General features: G+C 43.2%; 1 protein-coding gene across 1 annotated transcript in view; it reads left to right on the plus strand.

The window, feature by feature from the left end:
• The window catches only part of VWA1 (von Willebrand factor A domain containing 1), a 268,972-nt gene that overhangs the window by 124,016 nt on the left and 120,733 nt on the right, over positions 1-24,223 (plus strand). The window contains exons 3-4 of the mRNA XM_088458647.1: positions 10,348-10,626; positions 13,735-14,010. Of these exons, the coding sequence (XP_088314773.1) occupies positions 10,348-10,626; positions 13,735-14,010 (555 nt within the window). The remainder of the gene's footprint in view (positions 1-10,347; positions 10,627-13,734; positions 14,011-24,223) is intronic.

Consider the following 24,223-nt stretch of genomic DNA (forward strand, 5'->3'; position numbering starts at 1 on the left):
CTGCGCACACAATTCACAAACAGAAAATAATTTTTTTTTTGGTTTGGACTGGAGTGTACTTTGGGGGTTACAGCACCCTTTAATGGTCAAGCCAGCCTGCCCTTTACTTATGACACAGGCGCACGCTTGGCACTACTTTGTTGATGCACGTGCGGCTACTGCGCACACAATTCACAAACACAGAAAATATATATTTTTTTGGTTTGGACTGGAGTGTACTTTGGGGGTTACAGCACCCTTTAACGGTCAAGCCAGCCGGCCCTTTACTTATGACACAGGCGCACGCTTGGCACTACTTTGTTGATGCACGTGCGGTAATTCACAAACACAGAAAATATATATTTTTTTGGTTTGGACTGGAGTGTACTTTGGGGGTTACAGCACCCTTTAACGGTCAAGCCAGCCGGCCCTTTACTTATGACACAGGCGCACGCTTGGCACTACTTTGTTGATGCACGTGCGGCTACTGCGCACACAATTCACAAACAGAAAATAATTTTTTTTTTGGTTTGGACTGGAGTGTACTTTGGGGGTTACAGCATCCTTTAACGGTCAAGCCAGCCGGCCCTTTACTTATGACACAGGCGCACGCTTGGCACTACTTTGTTGATGCACGTGCGGCTACTGCGCACACAATTCACAAACACAGAAAATATTTTTTTTTTTGGTTTGGACTGGAGTGTACTTTGGGGGTTACAGCACCCTTTAACGGTCAAGCCAGCCGGCCCTTTACTTATGACACAGGCGCACGCTTGGCACTACTTTGTTGATGCACGTGCGGCTACTGCGCACACAATTCACAAACACAGAAAATAATTTTTTTTTGGTTTGGACTGGAGTGTACTTTGGGGGTTACATCACCCTTTAACGGTCAAGCCAGCCGGCCCTTTACTTATGACACAGGCGCACGCTTGGCACTACTTTGTTGATGCACGTGCGGCTACTGCGCACACAATTCACAAACACAGAAAATATATTATTTTTTTAGCACTTGGGGGGAGCACCCCTGATGGACAGAGCACCCCCTGGACAACACTACAGCACCCCTTTAGGACTGGGACACTGCACAGGACTTTGGAGTGGACACAGCCCCTATGGAGAACTGACTGCACAACACAGTCCAGCCAGCCCCTATGGACTTTGAAGTAGTGGACACAGCCCCTATTAACAACAGCAGCACAGCACAACACAGCCAGCCCCTATGGACTTTGAAGTAGTGGACAACAGCAGCACAGCGCAGCACAGCACAGCACAACACTACTCTGCACTACACTACACTACACTACACAGCCCAGCCAGCCCTAACTCCCACCCTCCCTCTTCACTGTCCACAGCCGAGTGAGAAAATGGCGCCGACGCGGGTACCTTATATAGGATCCAAAACCTGCGAGACTCGGAAGGCGGGATGATGACGTTTTGCCTCGATTTCAGATCCGAGTCAGGCGGGAAAAGTCGAGCCTGACTCGGATCTGCCTCGGATCGGGGGGGCTCGGGGGGGTTCGGATTTCAGAAATCCGAACCCGCTCACCCCTAGTGAAAACTATTTGGAATTGAATACGGCGTAAAGTTTCCGCCTGGCGAAATGACGTCATCCACGATACTTTTTCATGAAAAACGGCTTTTCACGTCTAATTGAATAGGGCCCTAAATCGTAAAGGACATGCTGTTTATGGGATCAGAATATGATTGCTTGCGGGTTAACAACAATTTGCCAACTGCTCTTATATACCCCAGTGGGGTCTAAAAGTGATCTAGTCTCAGCTCCCAGTCATGCCCTATTTGGTAAACTAGGTTCGCTCGGTCAGGAGAAGTGGTTACTTTAATGTAATCTCAGTGTGAGGAAATCTTGTGTAATTATTTTGTATCAGGTGATGTGTTTGATGGAAACATCAGTACATGCAACACATCTGGGAAAATGACCATTAATGCTTCATATGACTAATTCCCAGTACTCAAGCTTCTTGTTGTTAGTTGCAAATCATTAAAAAATTACTACATACTGTACACTACAAATATAATAATTTCAAGGTCTTGGACAGAGTTGTTTGCATCTCAGTTGTATGCTGAGCTGGGTGACAATAGGGCTTAGATGTATAGGTTTATTGAGGGTGTGTTAAAAGCATGTAGATGGAATTGTGGGAATTGTAGACATATATTACATTTATAAATAATGACATCATGAATAAAATCAAACTGAAGATTTAATACATTGTTTTTTTTGTGAAACGCTTTCTCATATAAGGACATAATCGCAAATGTCTAGAAAACAGCACAAATATATAAAACAAAAAAATCGAAGGCAAACGAAAAGCTTCGGGCATACAATAATAATAATACCCTGACAAAATGCAATTTTGCTTTGCAAGTTCTGTTGTTTTTTTGTTGTTTGGTTTATTTTATTTTTTAAACCAACTCTAATGTTTCAAATTTAATTGACTCAATATAATGGAGAAAATGGTTGTGTTTTATTTTTAAAGAACTGTTTTATCAGCCCTGAGCTATCAGTAAATTGGAACAAAATGTAAACGTTTTTGTTATTCTAAAATCAATACTGCCATCTTGTGTCCACTTTGAGGTAATGCATAGCTTTTCATCATGTATAATCATAACATTGAAACCAACTGACAGGTGAAGTGAATAAAACTTGTCAAGGGGTGGGGTATATTAGAAAGTAAGTTAACAGTCATTTTTTTAAATTGATGTGTTTGAAGCAGGAAAAAAGGTGCAAATGTAAGGATCTGGGCGACTTTGACAAGGGCCAAACTGTACATTAGACAAAAGAAGAAAGATTCCCTAAATGAGTGCACAATGCCCTGCAAGCATATACTGTACATATATAGAATTAATGGGTTGATTCAGACCCGGATGCTAAGCTGCACTCTCTCGCTGTCAAAAGGGGCTGGGTATGCAAATTCCGCGATCGTACTGTCTGGTGTATGGACGCCCTCTATGTCTTAGAGAGCAATGGCAGAGTGAGCGCCCGCTGGTATAAAGACGCCCACTTTTCTTTCTTAACCCACATCATCTCCAGGAAGTGTATGATTAATCAGAACCATCGAGAGCCATTTGAGCTGCATGCAGCGCTACTCCACCGCAAGCACTGTAATCACTGCAAGCTGAAATACAACCAAGTGACGTGTACAATGACGCTTCCATGCTAATTTTGCACACCCATAAAACTCTAATTTGACACCCCGAGATGCCTGCGTTCGCACCACCACTCCCCCGTTCACAAGCACATTCCCGCTACCACCCACAAACAGCACTGTCTGTCACTCATAGTAGTGCTCAGTCTTTGTGTTAAGAGCGCACGATTCCTGATTGCAATGACTGGTTTGCGCATGCGTACTGAGATACATACGCATGCGTAGACGGGCGACAATCGCCAATAGCGTGTGTCCGCAGCTTAGCGTCCAGGTCTGAATCGGCCCCTAAGTCTCTAGGAGACGATAATATGGGTCATAATAATAGCAAGTTATCCTAAAATTGACATTTACTCTACATGTGCAATGGAACCATACACAATATAAATACTATTAAGTATATGAATGTGAGACTTTTAAGAACTGAGCAACAATAAGTATTTTTAACATTAATTTTCTATTATAATTTTTGATTTTTATTTTGCTGTGTTTTAATATACCACTTGTGTGGTTATTACTATTAAGAATAAAGGTTAAGTTTTAGTCATTATGCTTGCATGGCACTGTGCACTCATTTAGGGAATCTTTCTTCTTTTGTCTAATGTATATGTATCCCAGAGTGGCACCCCTTTATAGAGATAATATACTATTTGAAGAGAGGTATTTAGTGTTATTAGGGTGGTCCTGCATGTATAAGAGTCTTGGTGCGACCCACTATTCCTGTTTCCCCTATCCAATGGGCCAAACTGTGATAGCTAGCTGGCTGGGTCACAGCATTTCCAAAATGGCAGGTCTTGTGGGGTATTCCTGATATGCAGTGATTAGTGCCTACCAAAAGTGATCCAAGGAAGGGGAACCAGTGAACCAGGGACAGGGTCATGGGCGCCCTTGTAATTGACGCTCATGGGGAGCAAAGGCTAGCTCATTTGGTCCGATCCCACAGAAGAGTTACTGTAGTACAAATTGCTGGACAATTGAATGTCTGCTACAGTATGATAGAAAGGTGTCAGAACACACAGTGCATAACCGCAGACTGTTCAGAGTGCTGATGCTAACCCTTGAATTACATGCTGAATAACATTTTATTTACATCATGTGGATGGCCGGGTGCATGTGCATCGTTTACCTGTATGCACTATGGGAAGAAGTGAAGCCAGCTAGGCAGTGTGATGCTCTGGGCAATGTTTTGCTGGGAAACTTTGAGTCCTGGCTATTGGTGAAAGTAGAAAAAATTGTTAGTGTTACTCTATGCCCAAAAAACTGGCCATGATTACGCGTCATGAAGGGCGTGGCCACTCAAAATGGAGGCGTGTCAGCATGACACCCCACCCATTTCTCGTCACTCTGGCAGCATTCCTCTCCGTTTAATTCCAAATACACTTTACTTATATGGTAGTTTCTCTGCAATGGGGAACCTCTGAAGAAACTGATCCTCCCTGGGCAGACAGTGTGCCTGATTCACTGTGGAGCGCTATTCTGCTTATACGCATGCAACGCAGTTTCTAATATCAGTGGTGATATGTAAATGTTTGCATTCGCATTGAGATCGCAGCCTGACATAAGGACGCCCACTTCCCCTTACTCACATCCGTATACTTGGCCAACATAGAGAAACAATCGGTAACATTAAGTAACATCAGATAGTTAACGAAGCCCAGACCTTACTCAGGAATTGCTTACATCAGCGCATGCTATGAAGCCTCAGTCGGGATCTGGTATCGCAGTTACTTATTTATGCACACCCCTGCAGCAGCATTGAAATGCACTGGCACACCTGCGTCCGCCTGACCACCCCGTCACCACCCACAAATGGCACTTCCTATCAATCACTCTGCCATGGGTCTGCATAGCCTCTGTGATCGCAGTTCCGATCGCAGCATCTCATGCATGCGCACTGCGATGCATGCGCAGTGCAAATTAATCGACTGATTGCATGCGTATAAGCAACTGTGTTCCTTGCTGAAACAGACCCAGTGTCTTCAGTCTGTATTCACTATTCATGTAGAAGATCACATGGTACAGAAGATGTCTGCTTGTGTAGGAATATAACCAATGTCATCATCATACAACAGAGGTTTAACCAGACTCCTGCCCTCTGTATTCCCTCCAGCCTCCTATTCCTATTCCTTGTGTCTCTCCTGCCCCCTGTCTTACCAGCTTCCTGCCCCCTGCCCTATCACTCCTGCCTCCTGCCCTATCACTCCAGCCTCCTGTCTTTCCAGCCTCCTGTCCCATCACTCCAGCCTCCTATCTTTCCAGCCTCCTGTCCCTTGTGTCTCTCCTGCCCCGTCTTTCCAGCTTCCTGTCCCCTGCTGTAGCACTCCTGCCTCCTGCCCTATCACTCCAGCTTCCTGTCTTTCCAACCTCCCCTGTCCCTTAGCCTCCCCCTCTGTGTCCCTCAGGTGCCCCCTCACCTTGTGTCTCTCAGCTGCCCCTTAAAGGATCTGCTGCTAATGTCTTGGTACCAGATACCACAGGATACCTTCAGAGGTCTTGTGGAATCCATGCTTCGACAGGTCAGAGCTGTTGTGGAGGCATGAGGGGGACCTACATTATATTAGTCAGGTGGTTTTAATGTTATGGCTGATGAGTGTATTTCAATGATCACTACTGTTCAGTCTGTGCATCTATGTAGATTGCAGACAACACTGTCTCTAGGGACCTTGGTGCACTAGAATCTCCATCATGTTATGTTTATTGAATATGGAAATATTATAATGGGGGATATCTGGTTTATGAGTGCCTTATTTGTCTGACATGAGGTCAGAGCACCTTGAGAATGACAAATGGATTGTAGCAGGGTGCTTCTGTGCTTATCTGGAGAATATCTAGTTTACCAATGTGATAGGGAATGGCTGCCAGTCACCCTCTCTAGTGTCACAGTGGGGTCACCACTCCAAGGGTAGCTCTGGATTGAGCAGACTGCAGGAGATGGATGGAAATATGTTGCAGAAGTTGGTCTCTTCCAATGTAGAACACCAAACATACCTCTTCCTTCTCCTTTTTATTACCTGTGTCAGTCCTGCAGGTATGGTGACACCAGTGACATGCAGTGAGGTCAATGGCTGGGGAGGCACTGGCTAGTATCAGAGCCAGATTTATGCACACATATATGAACCCAATAGAGCAGCATGTCAGGGAGGGCTGTGCAATGTTACACATATGTGCACATTTTCTCTTTGGGGAGACTGGGACCTTTGCATGCCCAGTAATGGTGGGGGGGTACTGGGCTGGATATGGGGGGCAAGCTGGGGGTGGAGTGATAGATGAGGGGGACACTGGGCGGAATGGGGGGACAGTGCAATGGGGGGGCACTGGGATGGCTGGGAAGGGGAGCAGTGAGATAGGGGTGGGAGAACACTAGGAGAAAGGGGGACACTGGGCTGGGGGGGTTCTAGATGAGGGGGCACAGGCAGCAAGATGGAGGAAATGGGCTGGTTAGAGAGGGAAGGGGGAGACACTGGGCTGGCTGGGTGGGAGACACTGGGATAGGGGGTCAGTGAGAAGGGAGTAGGGGTCACTGGCTGGAAGGAGAGGGGGCACTGGGCTAGGGGGATGGGAGAATGACCTGGTATTGCTGCTGTTTCAGTAGACTGCATGGCTTGTGAGCAGTCCCTCAGCCTCCATCTCTCCGCCCTGCTTCTGCTGCAGATATCTGGTGTGTCTGGACAAAGTGGCTGCCAGTGATCACTGCCTGGGAAGCCCTCAGGAGCCGGGTGGGTTGGGACCCTTGTGCAGTGTGGTGTGGTGTGGCCTGGTTTGGTCGGAGGAGACTGTTGTTGTTGTTGTGTCCAAGCCTCAGACTCCAGCAGCCACCATCAGTGAGAGCTGTGAGGACAGGAGGCGGACCCTCACTCCAGCACTCTAATTGACATACACTCCATGGCCGGCTCCCATTCAATGCTGACTCAAGACACACACCCCTCAGTGAGGAAAATGTGAAAGCTGCCTCCCCTGGTCCTTTTTTTCTGTCGTATTATTGGCCGCAGTGCCCCCTGTGCTCCAGGCAGTTTCTGACCATCAGAGAGGAGGCTGAGATCGTCACTGCCTAACCTCTCATCTCTCCCTAGGCGGGTTGCATCAGGCATCGCATTTTCGATGCGATGCATCTCGCCAATCAAATCCTACATACCGGCATTTAGTACCGTCGTATGCATGATGATTTTAGCAAAGAACAGGTCTCCCAATAATAGATGTCCTTTGTGGTGCTGGGACTTTCGCATTTGTGACCTGGCAGCCATTGGTCAGCGCATGTGCAAGCAGTGGGGGACCCGGGTAGGGATCCTATTCGATCAGTCTGGGGAAAGTCTCCCAAAAAGAAGCCCATAGACTTCTATTAGGCAAAGTCATATATACAGTAGATGGTATTGCCTATCGGGTCCAAGCAAAGCTTTCTGGAGCTTGGTGCATATGGAAACTGCGGTCAAACCCCAACAAATTGCATTTTTGGGGGGTTTGGCTGCATTTTTATCTTTGATGCATTCAACCCCCTGTATTTGCAGCTGCTCACTGCAAATATAGCGAGTTTTGACTATAAAAATGATTACAGTAATAAAAAGATATTTGTGTTTATAAATATCTTCTTTGTATTATGCCAATCATTTTTATAGTCAAAACTCTGATGGAGTATGACAGCTGAGGCTCTGCCTCCCCTGACTGCACAAGTATTAGAAGAAAGAAAGAGAAAAAGACTTGTATTCTATATGGCACACATTGAATTGTTACTATTAAAAATATTGGTTTATTAGATATACATTAAAATAGTTCCTTGGGGAACCTGATACAGCAAAATATAAGTTAAAATATAGTTAGAGAGTGCTAATGTTTGACATTACTATGAAAAGGTGAAAAATAAAAGAATTTGCCTGCCGTGTGTCTTTAATCCTAAATTAGTTGTTTGTAATATATCCTAGTGAGCCAGTATGATTTATTGGACTCTGTATCCAGTAATAGAGTAAAGTGAAAGGGGAAGGCAAGTTGGATTAGGAAAAAAGTGGGGGGATAAAAGGGTGGAGAGAAAAAAAATATATATGTATTGATAATAAATAAGATCACCTCTAATACACTCGCGGCTGTATTAATAGGACACACTCTATATTAGATAAGATGGAGGGGGCTCCCTCCTCTCCCATTCACTTTGTGTGTAATATACCACTCCTACTCTGCAATGGATTGAGAATAATCCAAGTTATATATATCAATATCGCCACAATCTGTAACTAATTTATCTATCTATCTATCTATCTATCTATCTATGTGGTGAGACATAAAACACCCGCCAATCAGCTGCTGGGGTTGATGTATCAAGCAGCGCGTAGAAGTGGCCCAGTGAAGAAGTTCATTTTTATATTTAGTTTTTTATATATTTTATCCATGTCCTTGTCTTGCATTGTATTGTACTGTAAGTCACTGGTCACGTATTAGTTTATGTACTTTGTAAGGTGCTGCGGAACACTTGTGGTGCCAAATAAATAAACAATAACAATAATTTACAAGTACATTCTGTAAAATACTGATTCTGTAAAAAGCTGATTGTTTGCTACGGGCAACTTCTCCACTCTTTGCACTGCGTGATACATTAACACGTGATTTTAAAAGGAGCTGATTGGTGACTGCTTTATCTCTTTCCACTTTATATGTCAGACCATAATTTATTTTAATAGCCCCCTAATGTTTTTGTTTTATAAATAATTGTATGTTGAAAAAAAATGTAGGCATATAGTTTAATTTATTTTTATATGTTGGACCAAATGTCCCTGTAAAAAAAAAATGCTAAGCAAAAGTAATGCACTGCTAGTGCAATGTTTCATATAAGCTGCACAATTAGCAGAGATGTAAAATAAAAAAATTTATATAAAAGTTACAAAACTGTCTTAGATTTTCTTGCCTTGAGGTATTGCTGTTTAAGCACATGTAAAATGGCTTTGCAGGTCTTAGGGATGATGTGTCCCAAAACTTGTGGAGAGATGAGGGAGCCAAACTTCAGATCAGCCAGGGACCTGCCAGTAGCCAGGAAGCGTAGGGTTGCCACCCGTCTCTCCTCAACAGGGATGGCCTTGTGGAACTTGGAGTCTTACTTCTCAATGTATGGAATCACCAGAGCAAGCAACTTCTGGAAGGTGGCATCATCCATGCGCAGAAAATTCCTGTAGTCGGCAGCATTTTTCTTACAAATCTCCATGACTAAAGCTGGCCACACATATAAAGATTATCTGTCCAACCAGCCAACTAGTTGATTGTATTCCTTACCAGATTTTCATTCCAACCAACCAACCAATTTGCTCCCAAACTCTGGAAAATGGACCAAAACTGTTGTTTGAACAAATAGTTTAGCTCAAACATTTAACAAACTTGTCTGAACGACCATTTTCATCTGTTTTCTGGCATTTAGGAGCAAATTGCTGATCATCATTTACTCCCATTCCTTACCAGATTTTCATTCCAACCATTCAACAAGTTGGCTGGTTGGATGTAAGTTGGTCTAGTGTGTGGCCAGCTTAAGGGCATATGAGAAAATGCAGCTCTCTGCAGCAGCCTCTCCTTGGTCCAGCAGGCCCTTTTCCATGTTCTCCTTTTTGGGGCCTTCTCGGTAGCAAGATGTGACACCAAACTGACAGGGTAAGAAGCCACAGCTTGAAAGCGATAACTATCCATAACTTCCAGAGCAAAAAAATAGATCAGTAAGCTATGTAGAGCATTCAGCAGGATAACCTAGCCTCAGCAAATACAAAGCAATACTGCACAGAAACAAAATGGCGTTTTCCATTTCCCCTTTACAGCACAGCCCACTGTACAGCACATTATTAAAATTAGCCAGTGATCATCGTAGTGTGTACGGGTATGCAATCAAACAATATCTGATCATTTAGCAACTGCATACGATCAAACAATACGATAGATCGTTCGATTGTATGCAAGATTGTACAGTGTATATGCTCTATCGTTTCTTCTGGGCTCAGGGGAAATTAGGTGAAAGATCATTCCAATTACAAGTCGTTCAGGTATGTCCCCAGCCTAACTTGCACTAGACAGATAAAATGTAGATACTGATTGGTATTTAAGGAATAAAACTGACAGACTTTTTTTATAATTTTTATTTTAAATATTTGTGAATAAACAAAATTCAGTTATTCACAGCAGTTTTCAAAGCAAAGTATTTAGCATCTATTATATTTATATTTCTTGTCATTTTTTATCTTCACAGAATTGATTCAAGCAAAAAGACTTCAGGCACTGGATATAACACATACAAGTTTTCGGTTGACCTGGCCAAGGTTGCTGTCCAGAGATACAGGACATTATGTTTTGGAATATGCACCTGCAACTATTCCAGGGATGAAGTTACAGCACACCTTGCTAGGTGATGAAACCAGTTTAGTTCTCAGAGACTTGACTCCAAATACCACTTATCAGGTCACACTGGTCCCTGAATCTAATATAGACTATGTCAATCCTCAGACCATCAATGTCTCTACACTTCAAGGTAAATCTCACCTTGTAATAAGCATTTAAAGGTGTTCAACATTTTGGGTTATAGTGGACTTAAAAGTGTGTGTTATCATAAATTATCATTTCTGAAAATACCTGGAAGGTAGATGCAGTGTAATGATGTTTTTAAGAGATTATAGGAAAATTATGGTAAGCGATGCTTTTTTATTAATAGTCCTGTAGAGAAAACCTCCTATAATGTTTTAGACACAAGTAATATTCTTATGGGGCGGAGATTAATTCACTATAAATTAAAGAAAAAGATTTCATACCATGTGCTCCAATGTGGGAGTTCAGGATGGATTATGAATTTAAAGAGGCCCTGGAAATAAATCTTGAAGTGGGCTTAGGTAGATGGGGACATATCAAATGTTGGCGGATCTAACACAAATGTACACTGGATTGAAATATATTTTCCATAGCAGTGTAAAAGAGAAAATAAATTAGCTCCTTTGCCTACCAGTACCAAAAACATAGAGAATCCTAGAAACATACATTACAGAAAGCATCATAGTGTAAAATACAAACTGTATCGTAGTGAAATCCACACAATATAGAGAACAACCTAATGACCAATATACAATGCAGAGAGCATTCTTGTGACCTCAATTCAAAGAGAATATTCTAGTGACAGCTAAGTACTACAAAAATCAGTTTAATGACCAATATACAATACACAGAGCATCCTTTCGACTGTCATACAATACAGAGAACATCCTAGTGAATGATATAGAATACAGAAAGCACCTCAATGACTACAATACATAGGACACCCTAGTGACCGCCATATGATATAGCGAGCATTACTGTAACTGTCCTACAATACTGAGAGCATCACTGTGACTGCTCTACAATACATAGAACAAGGTGTTCTCCGCCACTGGAAGAGTTAGTCTGGGAAATTATGTCTGTGACACATATGTGAATGGTGGAGCAGTGTTCTTACTCACCAATTTGATGGGCTATATCACTGTTTCCCACCTTAACTGACATATAATACTTACAAAACCTGGCAAATGCAAAGTTTCTGGAGTAATGATAGTAAAAGATTTTTTTTACTGATAGGGAATAATATACAGTCAGGTGCATAAATATTGGGACATTGACAGAATTTTCATATTTTGGCCTCTATTCACCACAACAATGGCTTTGAAATGAAACAAACAAGATGTGCTTTAACTGCAGACTTTCAGATTTAATTTGAGGGTAATTACATCCAAATCAGGTGAACGGTGTAGGAATTACAACGGTTTCTATATGTGCCTCCCACTTTTTAAGGGACCAAAAGTAATGGGATAAACTAAACAATCCTAAATCTAACTTTCACTTTTTAATACTTTGTTGCAAATCCTTTGCAGGCAATTACAGCCTGAAGTCTGGAACGCATAGACATCACCAGACGCTGGGTTTCATCCCTGGTGATGCTCTGCCAGGCCTCTACTGCAAATGTCTTCAGTACCTGCTTGTTCTTGGGGAATTTTCCCTTCAGTTATGTCTTCATCAAGTGAAATGCATGCTCAATCGGATTCAGGTCAGGGGATTGACTTGGCCATTCCATAACATTCCACTTTTTAGTCTTAAAAACTCTTTGATTGGTTTTGCAGTATGCTTCGGGTTATTGTCCATCTGCACTGTGAAGCACTGTCCAATGAGTTCTGAAGCATTTGACTGAATATGAGCATATAATATTGCCCGAAACACTTCAGAATTCATTCTGCTGCTTTTGTCAGCAGTCACATCATCAATAAATACAAGGGAACCAGTTCCATTGGCAGCCATACATGCCCACGCCATGGCACTACCACCACCATGCTTCACTGATGAGGTGGTATGTTTTGGATCATGAGCAGTTCCTTTCCTTCTCCCTACTCTTCTCTTCCCATCACTCTGGTACAAGTTGGTCTTTGTCTCATCTGTCCATAGGATGTTGTTCCAGAACTGTAATGGCTTTTTTAGATGTTGTTTGGCAAACTCTAATCTGGTCTTCCTGTTTTTGTGGCTCACCAATGGTTTACATCTTGTGGTGAAGCCTCTATATTCACTCTTGTGAAGTCTTCTCTTGATTGTTGACTTTGACATATATACACCTACCTCCTGGAGAGTGTTCTTGATTTGTCCAACTGTTGTGAAGGGGTTTTTCTTCACCAGGGAAATAACTCTTCTGTCATCCACCACAGTTGTTTTCCATGGTCTTCCGGGTCTTTTGGTGTTGCTGAGCTCTCCGGTGCGTTCTTTCTTTTTAAGAATGTTCCAAACAGTTGATTTGGCCACACCTAAAGTTTTTGCTATCTCTCTGATGGGTTTGTTTTGATTTTTCAGCCTAATGATGGCTTGCTTCACTGATAGTGACAGATCTTTCGATCTCATATTGAGAGTCGACAGCAACTGATTCCAAATGCAAATGTCACACCTAGAATCAACTCCAGACCTTTTACCTGCTTAAATGATAATGAAATAACGAGGAAATAGTCCACACCTGTCCATGAAATAGCTTTTGAGTTGATAGTCCCATTACTTTTGGCCCCTTAAAAAGTGGGAGGCACATATAGAAACCGTTGTAATTCCTACACCGTTCACCTGATTTGGATGTAATTACCCTCAAATTAAATTTGAAAGTCTGCAGTTAAAGCACATCTTGTTTGTTTCATTTCAAAGCCATTGTGGTGGTGAATAGAGGCCAAAATATGAAAATTCTGTCAATGTCCCAATATTTATGCACCTGACTGTATGTGGAACAATTTCCCAGCATACATAGATGGGAAATTAACAGCTTTATGAAAGACTTAAGAATAAGTCTTTCATAAAAATAAAATATCAGACATAGGGGTCTATGTACTAAGCCTTGGATGGAGATAAATTACCAGCCGATCAGCTCCTAACTGTCACTTTACAGGCTATGTTTGAAAAAAGACAGGAGCTAATTGCAGGTACTTCATCTCCATCCACTTTATCTCTCTCCAAGGCTTAGAACATAGACCCCTTGATTCCTGGTCTCTATCTGTTGTCTCTATTCTATGTCTATGCACATGACACTGCCCTGCAACGGAAAGTCCAAACAAAGGCTGGCACAAATGGTTATGCAAGATTCAATTTCCATTTCTAGATCTGAAGGAAGAAAGAAATCTGGAGGTTTTCGATATAACAAGTACAGGTTTTCAGCTGACTTGGTCTAGGTTGTCTGGAGATACAGGGAATTATGTTTTGGAGTACTCACCCGTATCTGATCCAACAAGAAAGTTACTGAAGACATTGTCTGCAGATGAGACCAGTGCTGTACTCAGTGCTTTAACTCCAAATACTACCTACCAGGTCATACTTCTATCTGATTCTAATGATCCATATATCCAACCTGAAACAATTCAGGTTTCAACCCTTTCAGGTAAGATCAGTTGTTTATTTACGGTGTGGGTTTTTTTTGTCTTTTATATTTTTAGTGCACTGTTTAGAGCAAGGATTGGGAACCTCCTGCCTGGGGGCCGTATAAGGCCCTCGAAATCATTTGGTCTGGCCCTCTGAGCTTTTTTCTGCTAGCCTCATTTGGTTACAGGGTGCCTAGAATGGCACACTGCAGCCAGAATCTATGCAGCAGTTCCGCCTGGATCATCCATAGGGCACTTCAGACGGTCACATCGCTGCCCTTCAACTCCCTGGAGTATCCACAGGATGCTCCGTTTATTGCTGTAATCATCGACAATTGTGGTCCCACCCCGTGTGACATCACACGGAGGGGATGTGACCTGCAGTGGGCCCATGTATAATGTTATATATATCAAAATGACCCTCAGCAGAAAAAAGGTTTCCAACCCCTGGATTAGAGTAGGGGTGTGTATCGGCCACTTTTCGTGTTTTGTGTTTTGGATCTGAATCTTTCTTCGTGTTTTGGATCTGGATTGGTTTTGCCAAAACCACCCTTCCGTGTTTTGGGTTCTGGGTTTTGTGTTTTGGATCTGTATTTTTTTTGGAAAAAAGCATAAAAACAGCTAAAAATCATAGCAATGTATGATATAATTAGTAATGATTGGATATATGCTTATGAATGTATGTTGTTTTATATATACTTTTATGCAATCTTATGGTATTGGATAGAATTTTGATAACTATTGGTCCAGCTCAGGTATTTATATTAATTAAGTCTGACAAGTGACAAGTGATTTAAAGGAGCTACGGCAACAACTGAATTGATGGAAAATGAAAGATAAGCTTTTTAAGAGTTTTATGGATGTATATGAAACATGTCATTAATACGGACAAATGTAAGTTTTTTAAACATTTTACTTGAGAAATATGGAACCGAGCAGATATCGATACAAACTCATTATGCATTTTTTGAGTGTTTCAAATATATGGTGAAACATATTGCAGGACAGAGGTAATCGGCTAATGAAGTGTCAGGTGGACACAGCTAAATGAAATTAAATAACAGCCCTATTTAAATGGTAGGAGACATAGGAGTTACACACCTTTTACTTCCTGAGGAAGCCGCTGACGTGGATTAAAGGCGGAGAAACGCGTTGAAGTGGACACGGTATATGCCGGTCTGTGTGATCACACTACCCTGTGTAAACCCTTGTCTCAGCAGAATACCAGAGAGCAGCGGTATAAAGTTGAAAACCTTTGTATTTAAAACGCCCGTCAAGAGGGCTTTTTTGGATGGACAAAATTAATGCACCACATTTTTTTCAATTACCGCACCTTTGGCTAAACACATTATTTCCTTACCCGTATTAAAGGGAAGGATTAAATATAATTATACAGTCTGCTAAAAATCCCTGCACCCTAAACTTTGGAACTACATCATTGCTCACCTGTTTCTATTGCGGAGAACAGAATGTAAACACTTACTTCTATCAAGTTGGATACTGTGTAGTAATTCATGCTTTTAACTGTATCATTTTAGCCTCAAAGGTGTTACATAACAACGTTTGTTGCCAATAATGCTTGGAACGGACACGGATACAGTTCACACTGTGTGATTAATTGCCTAACAATTTTGCTTATAGCATGTATGCAATCAGTTCCAGTTGACCTAAGACCGAGCGGTACATAATTTTTAAGTATATATGAATCAGTTATCTATTATATATTATATATTTTATATTTAATATGGTTCCATCGATGTCATCAGGTTGATCTGATTATAGATCATATTTTTTACATTTGTGATTAAAATTCTGTTTTTACACTTGGTCTTACAGACAGCGCTTAATTTTTTATCTGTATCATAAAAATCACAGAATTTGGTTTTGTTTTTGTTCCTAAGCTATTATTAACCTCAATGACATTCATTTCCACTAATTTCTAGTCTATTCTGAACACCTCACAATATTGTTTTTAGGCAAAAAGGTTGCACCGAGGTAGCTGGATGACTATGCTAAGCGACACGAGTGGGCGGCACAAACACGTGGCCCATCTAGGAGTGACACTGCAGTGAAAACCTAGGCCCCAAAGAGTACATAATTGGCACTGCTACTTTGTTGATGCACGTGCAGCTAAGGCGCACACAAACACAGAAAAAGAAAAAAAGAAAATGTTTTAGTTTTTTGGGCCAGCCGGCCATTTACTTATGACACAGGCGCACGCTTGGTGCTACTTTGTTGATGCACGTGCGGCTACAGCGCACACAAGTCACAAACACAGAAAAGGATTTTTTTTTTTAGCGCACTTTAGGGGTTACACTACCCTTCAACAGATGAGCCAGGCGGCCCTTTACTTATGACACAGGCGCACACTTGGCACTGCTACTTTGTTAATGCACGTGCGGCTACAGCACACACAAGTCACAAACAAAGAAAAATATTTTTTTTATTTTTTTTGGAGCGCACTTTGGGGGTTATACCTCCCTTCAACAGACGAGCCAGCCGGCCCTTGACTTATGACACAGGCGCCCGCTTGGCGCTACTTTGTTGATGCACGTGCGGCTACAGCACACACAATTCACAAACACAGAAAAAGTTTTTAGGGGGGTTTTTTGCAGCGCACTTTGGGGGTTAAACTACCCTTCAACAGACGAGCCAGTCGGCCCTTCACTTATGACACAGGCACACGCTTGGCACTACTTTGTTAATGCATGTGCGGCTACAGAGCATACAAACAGAAAAATATATTTTTTTGCACTTGGAGGGAGCACCCCTGATGGGCAGAGCACCCCCTGGACAACACTACAGCACCCCTTTAGGACTACAGCCTTTATGGGACACTGCAGAACACAGCCCAGACAGCCCCTATGGACTTTGGAGTGGACACAGCCCCTATGGATGACAACAGCAGCACAACTCCCACCCTCCCTCTTTACTGTCCACAGCCAGAGTGAAAAATGGCGCCAACACGGGGACCTTTTATAGAATCACAGCGGGATGATGACGTTTTACCTCGATTTCAGATCCGAGTCAGGTGGGAAAACTCGAACCTGACTCGGATTCTGCTCGGATCTGGGGGTTTCGATTTCAGAAATCCGAACCCGCTCTTCCCTAGTTTAGAGTATCCAATAAGACTTTGTATAACTGAAGGTATTAACGGGCTAAGGGGTCTATTCAGCAAAAGTGACGATGTTGCCCAGAATATTATCGGGCAACATCGTCACAATATTTTATCAATTATGACAAAATAAGTAAGCTATGCAGCAATATTTTCAGCAGGGACAGCGGTTGCGGTAACACGCTGTCCCTGCGATGCCAATGAAAGGATTGTTTTCGGATTCTGAAAACAATCCCTTCTGTTTGTTCCTTGCACATGGTCAGTCATGCGCTCGGGAACAGTCTCCGTCCTGGCTTCCCGGTGACTGCGGAGGAAAAAATACAGCTCCAGCCTCCCTAAACTGATTGATATGTGTATACAGGCTTTGTTCAGTTTCGGGGGGGGTTTAAAAGCCTCTAAAGTGACTTACCTGCCGCCGATCACCGGGAACCAGGCACGGAGAATGGGCAGGCTTACAAAATGCTGCCTTTACCGAGGCGCAGCAGGAAGCACTACCGATGAGATGCATACCTCCCAACTGTCCCACTTCCAGCGGGACAGTCCCGTTTTTCTGGGACTGTCCCACTGTCCCGCCTGCGGGCCGCAGTGTCCCGCAGTGGGGGGGAAGTTGGGGAGAGCACACCCGCTGCTCTGCCTAGCAGAGCAGTGGGTGTGCAGAAGGTGAACAGATGCCGTGCGCATCGCACGGCATCTGTTCACTAGCGTAGGGAGAGCCTGGGGGGCTGCCCAGCATCTCGGAGAGTGCTGGTCACGCCCCCTAAAGTGATGAAAACAGGGGGAAGCCGCGAGGCTCCGCCCAGTTTTCAGTTGACTCCACCCCTTTTAGAAGCCACGCCCCCTTTTTGGTGCGCGCCCTGTCCCTCCTTCAGCTGTTGAAAAGTTGGGAGGTATGGAGATGTAAGAACATCTCATCGGCCGGAGAGGGGGAGCGTTAACTCCCCCTACAGCGCTACCCACTAGAGACAGCAGCACATCAGCCTAGAGCTGATGCGCTGTGTCTCTGTCCCGGCCGGCTCCACTGAGCATGCACGGGATCTCGCAAGTATCGCAAGATCCTCGGGTGCAGCCCTGGAGCCGGCAGCAGCCCCAGCAGGGACAACGCTGTCCCTGCTGTGGGGATAGGCTAGCGCCAGGCTGTAGCTGTCGATAACGACAGCTACAGCTGCTCGAACGGTCATGCGGTATGACCGTTCGTACATGGCCCTGCCGCTCAGCGCTGCTATCTTGTAGATGGCAGCGCCGATAATGACAGGGGCAGCATGTACTAAAGGGATTTTCTCTGCCTGCAGCCTGCCAGCGCTAAGTGCAGGCTACAATATCACACTGCACCTGGGGCACTTAGCGCTGCCATAAACACCTATGGCAGCGCTAAGTGTCCCAAGTATTACTAAGAGGAGATGTCACTTACCGTCTGCTGACTTCTCCAGCGCTGATGTCACCTCCTGTAGCTGGCGTTATCTGCTTCTTCTCACAGGAGAAGCAGGACTTGAGCTGTGTCAGGTTGGCCGTTTTTAAATAAAGTTTGTTGAAAAAAAAAAAATTCACTTCTGCTGCTGCTGCCGGACGGAGCCTGGAGATGGTGAGCAACACAGGGCTGTCAGGGGAAGGGAGTCTCAGCTGTTACCGCTGATGGGGTGACTTAGCGTTCACCCTCCTCGGCTGGTCTATTTTTAGTAAGTGCTGCGTTAGCCAGCTCCTGGTTCGCAGCGGTAGCAGGCGAAGCAGGAGTGGCATTAACGCAGCGTCTTAGTAAATAGACCCCCTAGGCTTCGTACATCTACCCCAATAGCTGATGTGATCTCTATTGAAAGTAGAGCTACCTGAAGTAAAAAAAAAAACAAATTTAATTAATATGGCAGCAAAGAAAAAACAAAAGAGTTAATTAAATTGTGTAGGCTCTTGTATGAATAAAGAGTTGGCTGTAAGGGTAAAGTAAAAAAACATGCATTTACTTACAAATAATCAACAATGTTGTGTATCTTGTATATTTAGTTATCAACAGAGTGTAAGGGACAATTTAAAAAATAAAGAAACTGTATTCCTAGATTATATATTTAGAATATTTGACTGTATTATAGTTTAATGTGTATTGGTACAGAGTTTTAGGCTTTTAATGATAGTTTATTTACCAGATATTTCATTTTATAATACTACTGGGTGATACAGAAAAAATGTCAGATCACAGCAGCATCAATAAGTACAATGTTCACAGTGCTCCTTGTTAAAATAAAATAATGTCCTACATAAATAATAGATATATACAAATACTCTGCACACACACATCTATAACTAAGGCCCTCATTCAGAGCCACTCGCTAGCGGCAGTACGCTCATTCCGAGCAATGTTCGCACATCTGTGCATGCGTACGGTTTTTAGTACGCATGCGCGAACCAGTCAGTGCGGCCGAAAATCATTTGTACGCAATATAGCGAGTGCCTGCTATTTTGAGTGACAGAATGAGGCGTATGTGGGTGGTAACAGGGGAAGGTGCTTGAAAACAGGGAGTGGAGATCCGTTCGCAGGCGTGCTTAAAGGTCAAAACGGGCGTTTTATGGGTGTGCATAATTAATATAGCAGCGTCAATGACCACGTCACTTGGTTTTTTTTAACTCAGAACTGCTCGCAAAATAGCGGTTGAAAAAACCAACCACAAGAATAGCGAGCAGTTCATACCCTGTTCGATGTACTCGATTAATAGCGGACATGACGTATGGTGCGAGCAGCCAGGGGGTGTTTTTAAGAAATAAAAGAGCGTATGTTTTGCGCGCTCGTTCAGACAGAGAGGTGGGAACAGACTGCAATTTGCGAAGGGATCATTTGAATAGCCACCCCTTGTTTTTGAACGAACGACCGCAAATAGCGAACGGCTCTGAATCAGGCCCTAAATGTATCTATATACAGATATGTTTGTAGATATACATGAGAAAGAGAAATTACATATATTATTTTGTTTACAAGGCAGTAAAATAAAATTGGGCAGCAACACAGTGATCAGTATGTTCTGCGCTATTTTCAAAAATAAGGGGGGAAGGGCAGGGAGAAGACTTGAAAGTGGTAGGCTGCCACAGACCACAGTGATCCCTTTCCTGATCACCAATATAAGCAAAATAGGTTGTGGGTTGTCGAAGCTGATAAATTGGCTGAGACAAGTTCAGTTTAAAATTGAATCACGACGACGCCATCTTGCGACTGGCTGCAAGACACCATCTTGAAAATGAGATCGCAAGATGCCATTTTGCGAATAGCCGCCTAAGCGCCATTTTAGATAAACTCACATTTTAGTACATGTGGCGATGATACTCTTAGCACCATGCGATTGCATTTTTCACCATTTCTCATACACACATTAATACGCACAATTGCGCTGTTAACTAGTTTCATATTAGCGAATGCATAGGACTTTGTATGAAACCGCTGTTTTGTTAGTTTTATGCACACGCATCTGCCCCAAGTTAACTAGCGTCTTTATATCAAACCCTGAATACCCACACATTACATACTCACACATAAGGTTCAATAAGCTTTAAAGTGTATGATTTAAGTTGGTTGTTAGTTTAAATGCTGAGAAATAAAGGTATTTGATAACTAAGGTATTATACATGCTAAACAAGTCGTGTTTGGTCTTGTACTGATGCATACTCTTTTACTCTTTTTACAGTATTCCGGTGTCGCATCATGCAAACTCAAGTTATGGATCGCAGAGCCTACAAGCAACAAAATGTATATTTCATGAACAACTGTTAGAATGTTGCATGGGGCGTGAAGAGGAAGATCTCCAGCTGTTAGAGGCAGGGAGAGTCTATTTGAACCAGCCTGCTAAATGTGCTGTAACAGATGCTTCTCCCCTGGGAACCAATGACATCAGCAACAAACGTCCCTATTGTCCTGTTTATTCTGGGGGGTATAAATATGTGTGCATGAATGCTGGTTCTCAGTCTTCGCGCTGAACGCTGTATGACTAGGGGTCTCTTGCTGATGCCTATCTCCGGGTCTGGAAGCGCCTGCGTATGTATACTGTACTTGGGTCAGCTCCTGGTTCTGGGAGGGTCTGTATAATTTTTTTATATATACAGGGTCTGTATAATTTTCCTTTTGCGCCTAAATTGTGTCTAGATCAATTGCGTGTAACTGTCTGAACTGAATAACACTTGTGCTTTGGAACCACAGATTCCACGTCTAAGTCTTTATTTATGGTATGACTGCGTACGCAAATTAGTGTCATCCTTAGAAGGTATAGGCAGGATATTAGAAGGTATAGGAAGGTGTGTATAGAGGTTCTGATCCAGTATCGTTAGTTGGGGGCTCGTAGTGAAGTCACTTACCTGCTCACACGGTACATACGGCCATCGATATTTCAGCAAAGGGTGGAGTGGCCACATGCAGGGTTTGCCTGCAACCGCTTTGTGCGTAAGATCGCTATCCGTCTCCATGTGAATCAAAGAAGCTGACTAGAATCCAGGGAAAAGAGAGGAAAAAGTTTGTTTTCCTCTGGTGATAGAACCTTACGTTTAAAGTGGTGTTGCAGTACTGAGTACGCGACTAAGTCGCAGGTTTGCGCATAGCAAAAAGATGCACTTTTGTATACACAGTTAAAAAGCCATTATACGGTTGTGTGGTAGTCGCATTATTGTGTATGTGACTGGTCGCACAATAGCATATACATACTTCCGGTTGTGCTGCCACGTGTTTGAACAAAGCCATTGAGGTTTACATTTTTTTTCTATTACCAATATCTGCGCAGGAAAAAAGTGTGTAACAGTGAATATTTGTTGAACAAAGTTAAGGGTATCATATGATCCTTAAGGGCTAGGTGCAAGGGTTAGTCTAGCCGCTCGGTAAACAGCTTTACCGTTCTATACACAGTAGCAGGTGTACATGTTGTCTTTGTTGTAGAGAGGTGCGTGAGAGTAGCCGACATAAACTCTCATAGGTGTGGAAGTTGCCTTACTAAATCTTATCCGGGTGTGGAAGTTGCCTTTTTCAAATCTTATCCAGGTGTGGAAGTTGCCTTACTAAATCTTATCCGGGTGTGTGGGCGCCACCGACTTAAATAGTCCACAGGTAAGTGAAAGTGTCTTGATTGTCTTTCACTGGTTTAAATCTTTATTGAAAAGCGTAGGAATCTCAGAATGGGAGCCACGCAAACAGTAGAGGTGTTAGGCAATGATGTGCTGCTAATGGAGACGCCGATCGGATCGGCCCGTCGTATCATGCATACCAAGTACGGTACTTATGCAATAAGGTATTGTGATTTATGGTTTAATATGACGAGGAAGAGTGTTAGACCGTTTCCCAGAATTGGTAGTTTTGATAAAAATGTGTTAGATAATGTCCGGGATCACATCGGTCTGATGCGCTCCTGAGAGAAAAAGGTAAAATATTTTGAATGTTTAAAACTGTGGCAGCATGAAGGGGATGCGTGGCTTAACAATGTGCATACGACGCAAACTAGCGTCATGAGCACATTGCCAGAAAATACATCCACGACGCTGAATTGCAATACGGGTGAGCCACAAAATGGCGCACACGTGCGGCAAGGTAGCGTCGTGGAGAGTATTTCCAGCCATTCACGCTCACCTCCCCCACCTTATGTGGACTGAGGTGCAAGTACAGTTACCAAAATACCCATAAAAATTTAACAAGCAACTTGTACCCTCTCTTAAGCAACTATAAAGAAAATGTTCATGATGCGGATGATGAACCTATTGTAATGTCTGCCAATTCCCATGCTGTGCAGATGATAGATGCTGCATCACCACAATCACGAGTGGTGCCGCCATCTCCATCGGTAACAGCAAGGGAAGTGTTAATGCCCTCTGCACCCGTAGAGGAAGTTGTTAATACCATACGTAGCAGCAGCAGACTAAACCCCCAGCCAGGTAATCAGGTCAAAGGTAGCAGCGCTACCGGTCTGCATCCCATTCGGACAATAACTGTTCCAAATGGAAATGCAGACGCAAACAGTATAGTGCCCACAGAGGAAGTAGTAATGCATTGTCCTTGGACAAGAGCAGAACTAAATTCCATCATAAATGATTTCCCCGATCCCAAAAAGGAACTAGCCAAATGTCAAAGATTTTTGATAAATTTGGGTAGTTCACATGAGCCCACTAATAAAGATTGGCATGTGGTGTTAAGGGCCTGTCTGCCACGCAATACCGATGTGACAAAATTTATCACAGATTGTGTATTGGATGGTGACGTTCCCTTAACAGACCAAGTAAACCAAGGTAACATTTCCCGCATTGTAACTCAATTGGGTATATATTTTCCAGTAGTAGTTAACTGGAACAAAATTTTCACCATTAAGCAGAAAGAGAGTGAGACTGCAGAAGATTATTGCGATCGGGCTCTGCAGGCTATCACCCAGTACACTGGGATAGAGGATATTAAAGATAGCACTCACCATCGGGGGATGATAGTCACAGTACTTGTGGATGGTCTGAAAGAGAGTTTAAAAACTCGGGTTCAGACCTCACAGCCTGGCTGGCGGGTACTCACAATAGATACCCTCATAGAAACCGCCATTGAACATGATAAAAACATCTCCAAAAGAGAGAAGCCCAGAGCAAAAAACTAATGGCTGTCAGTATACAATCTCTGGAGGGAATGACGGTAACATCACAGCCAACAGACACACTTGCACTTGCACACACACTCACGTCTGAACAAATATGTGCTCTCACTAACCCCACTCAACAACAAACACAACTCTATCCCACTAACCCTATGCAACCACAGGTCCCAGGCTATCCACCAACTTCTTATCCCCCACAATACCCTTACCCTCCCTATCCTTACCAATATCCACCACCTTTACCCTCTGCGCAAACCTCACAACACCACATGTCTTCACCCGAAACACGAACATGTTTTAACTGTAAACAAACAGGACACTTAAGTAGAAACTGTACAGTAAAAGAAGTAGGGATCCCACATCAGGGAAGACCTAGATATCCCCATAAGGGATATGCACAGAGGCCAGCAAATGTTCTGGAGGCACCAGCTCCAATTGTAGTCGTAAATGCTTTATTGGAGAATGGTAGCCAATGCTAGGGGTCAGGTCATACCTGTAGTCTACAGATGGTCAGGTTAACGGGAAGTACTAGGGAAGAAC

Source organism: Taudactylus pleione, unplaced genomic scaffold (genome assembly GCF_031769625.1).
Source record: "Taudactylus pleione unplaced genomic scaffold, aTauple2 ptg000845l, whole genome shotgun sequence".
NCBI lineage: Eukaryota > Metazoa > Chordata > Amphibia > Anura > Myobatrachidae > Taudactylus > Taudactylus pleione.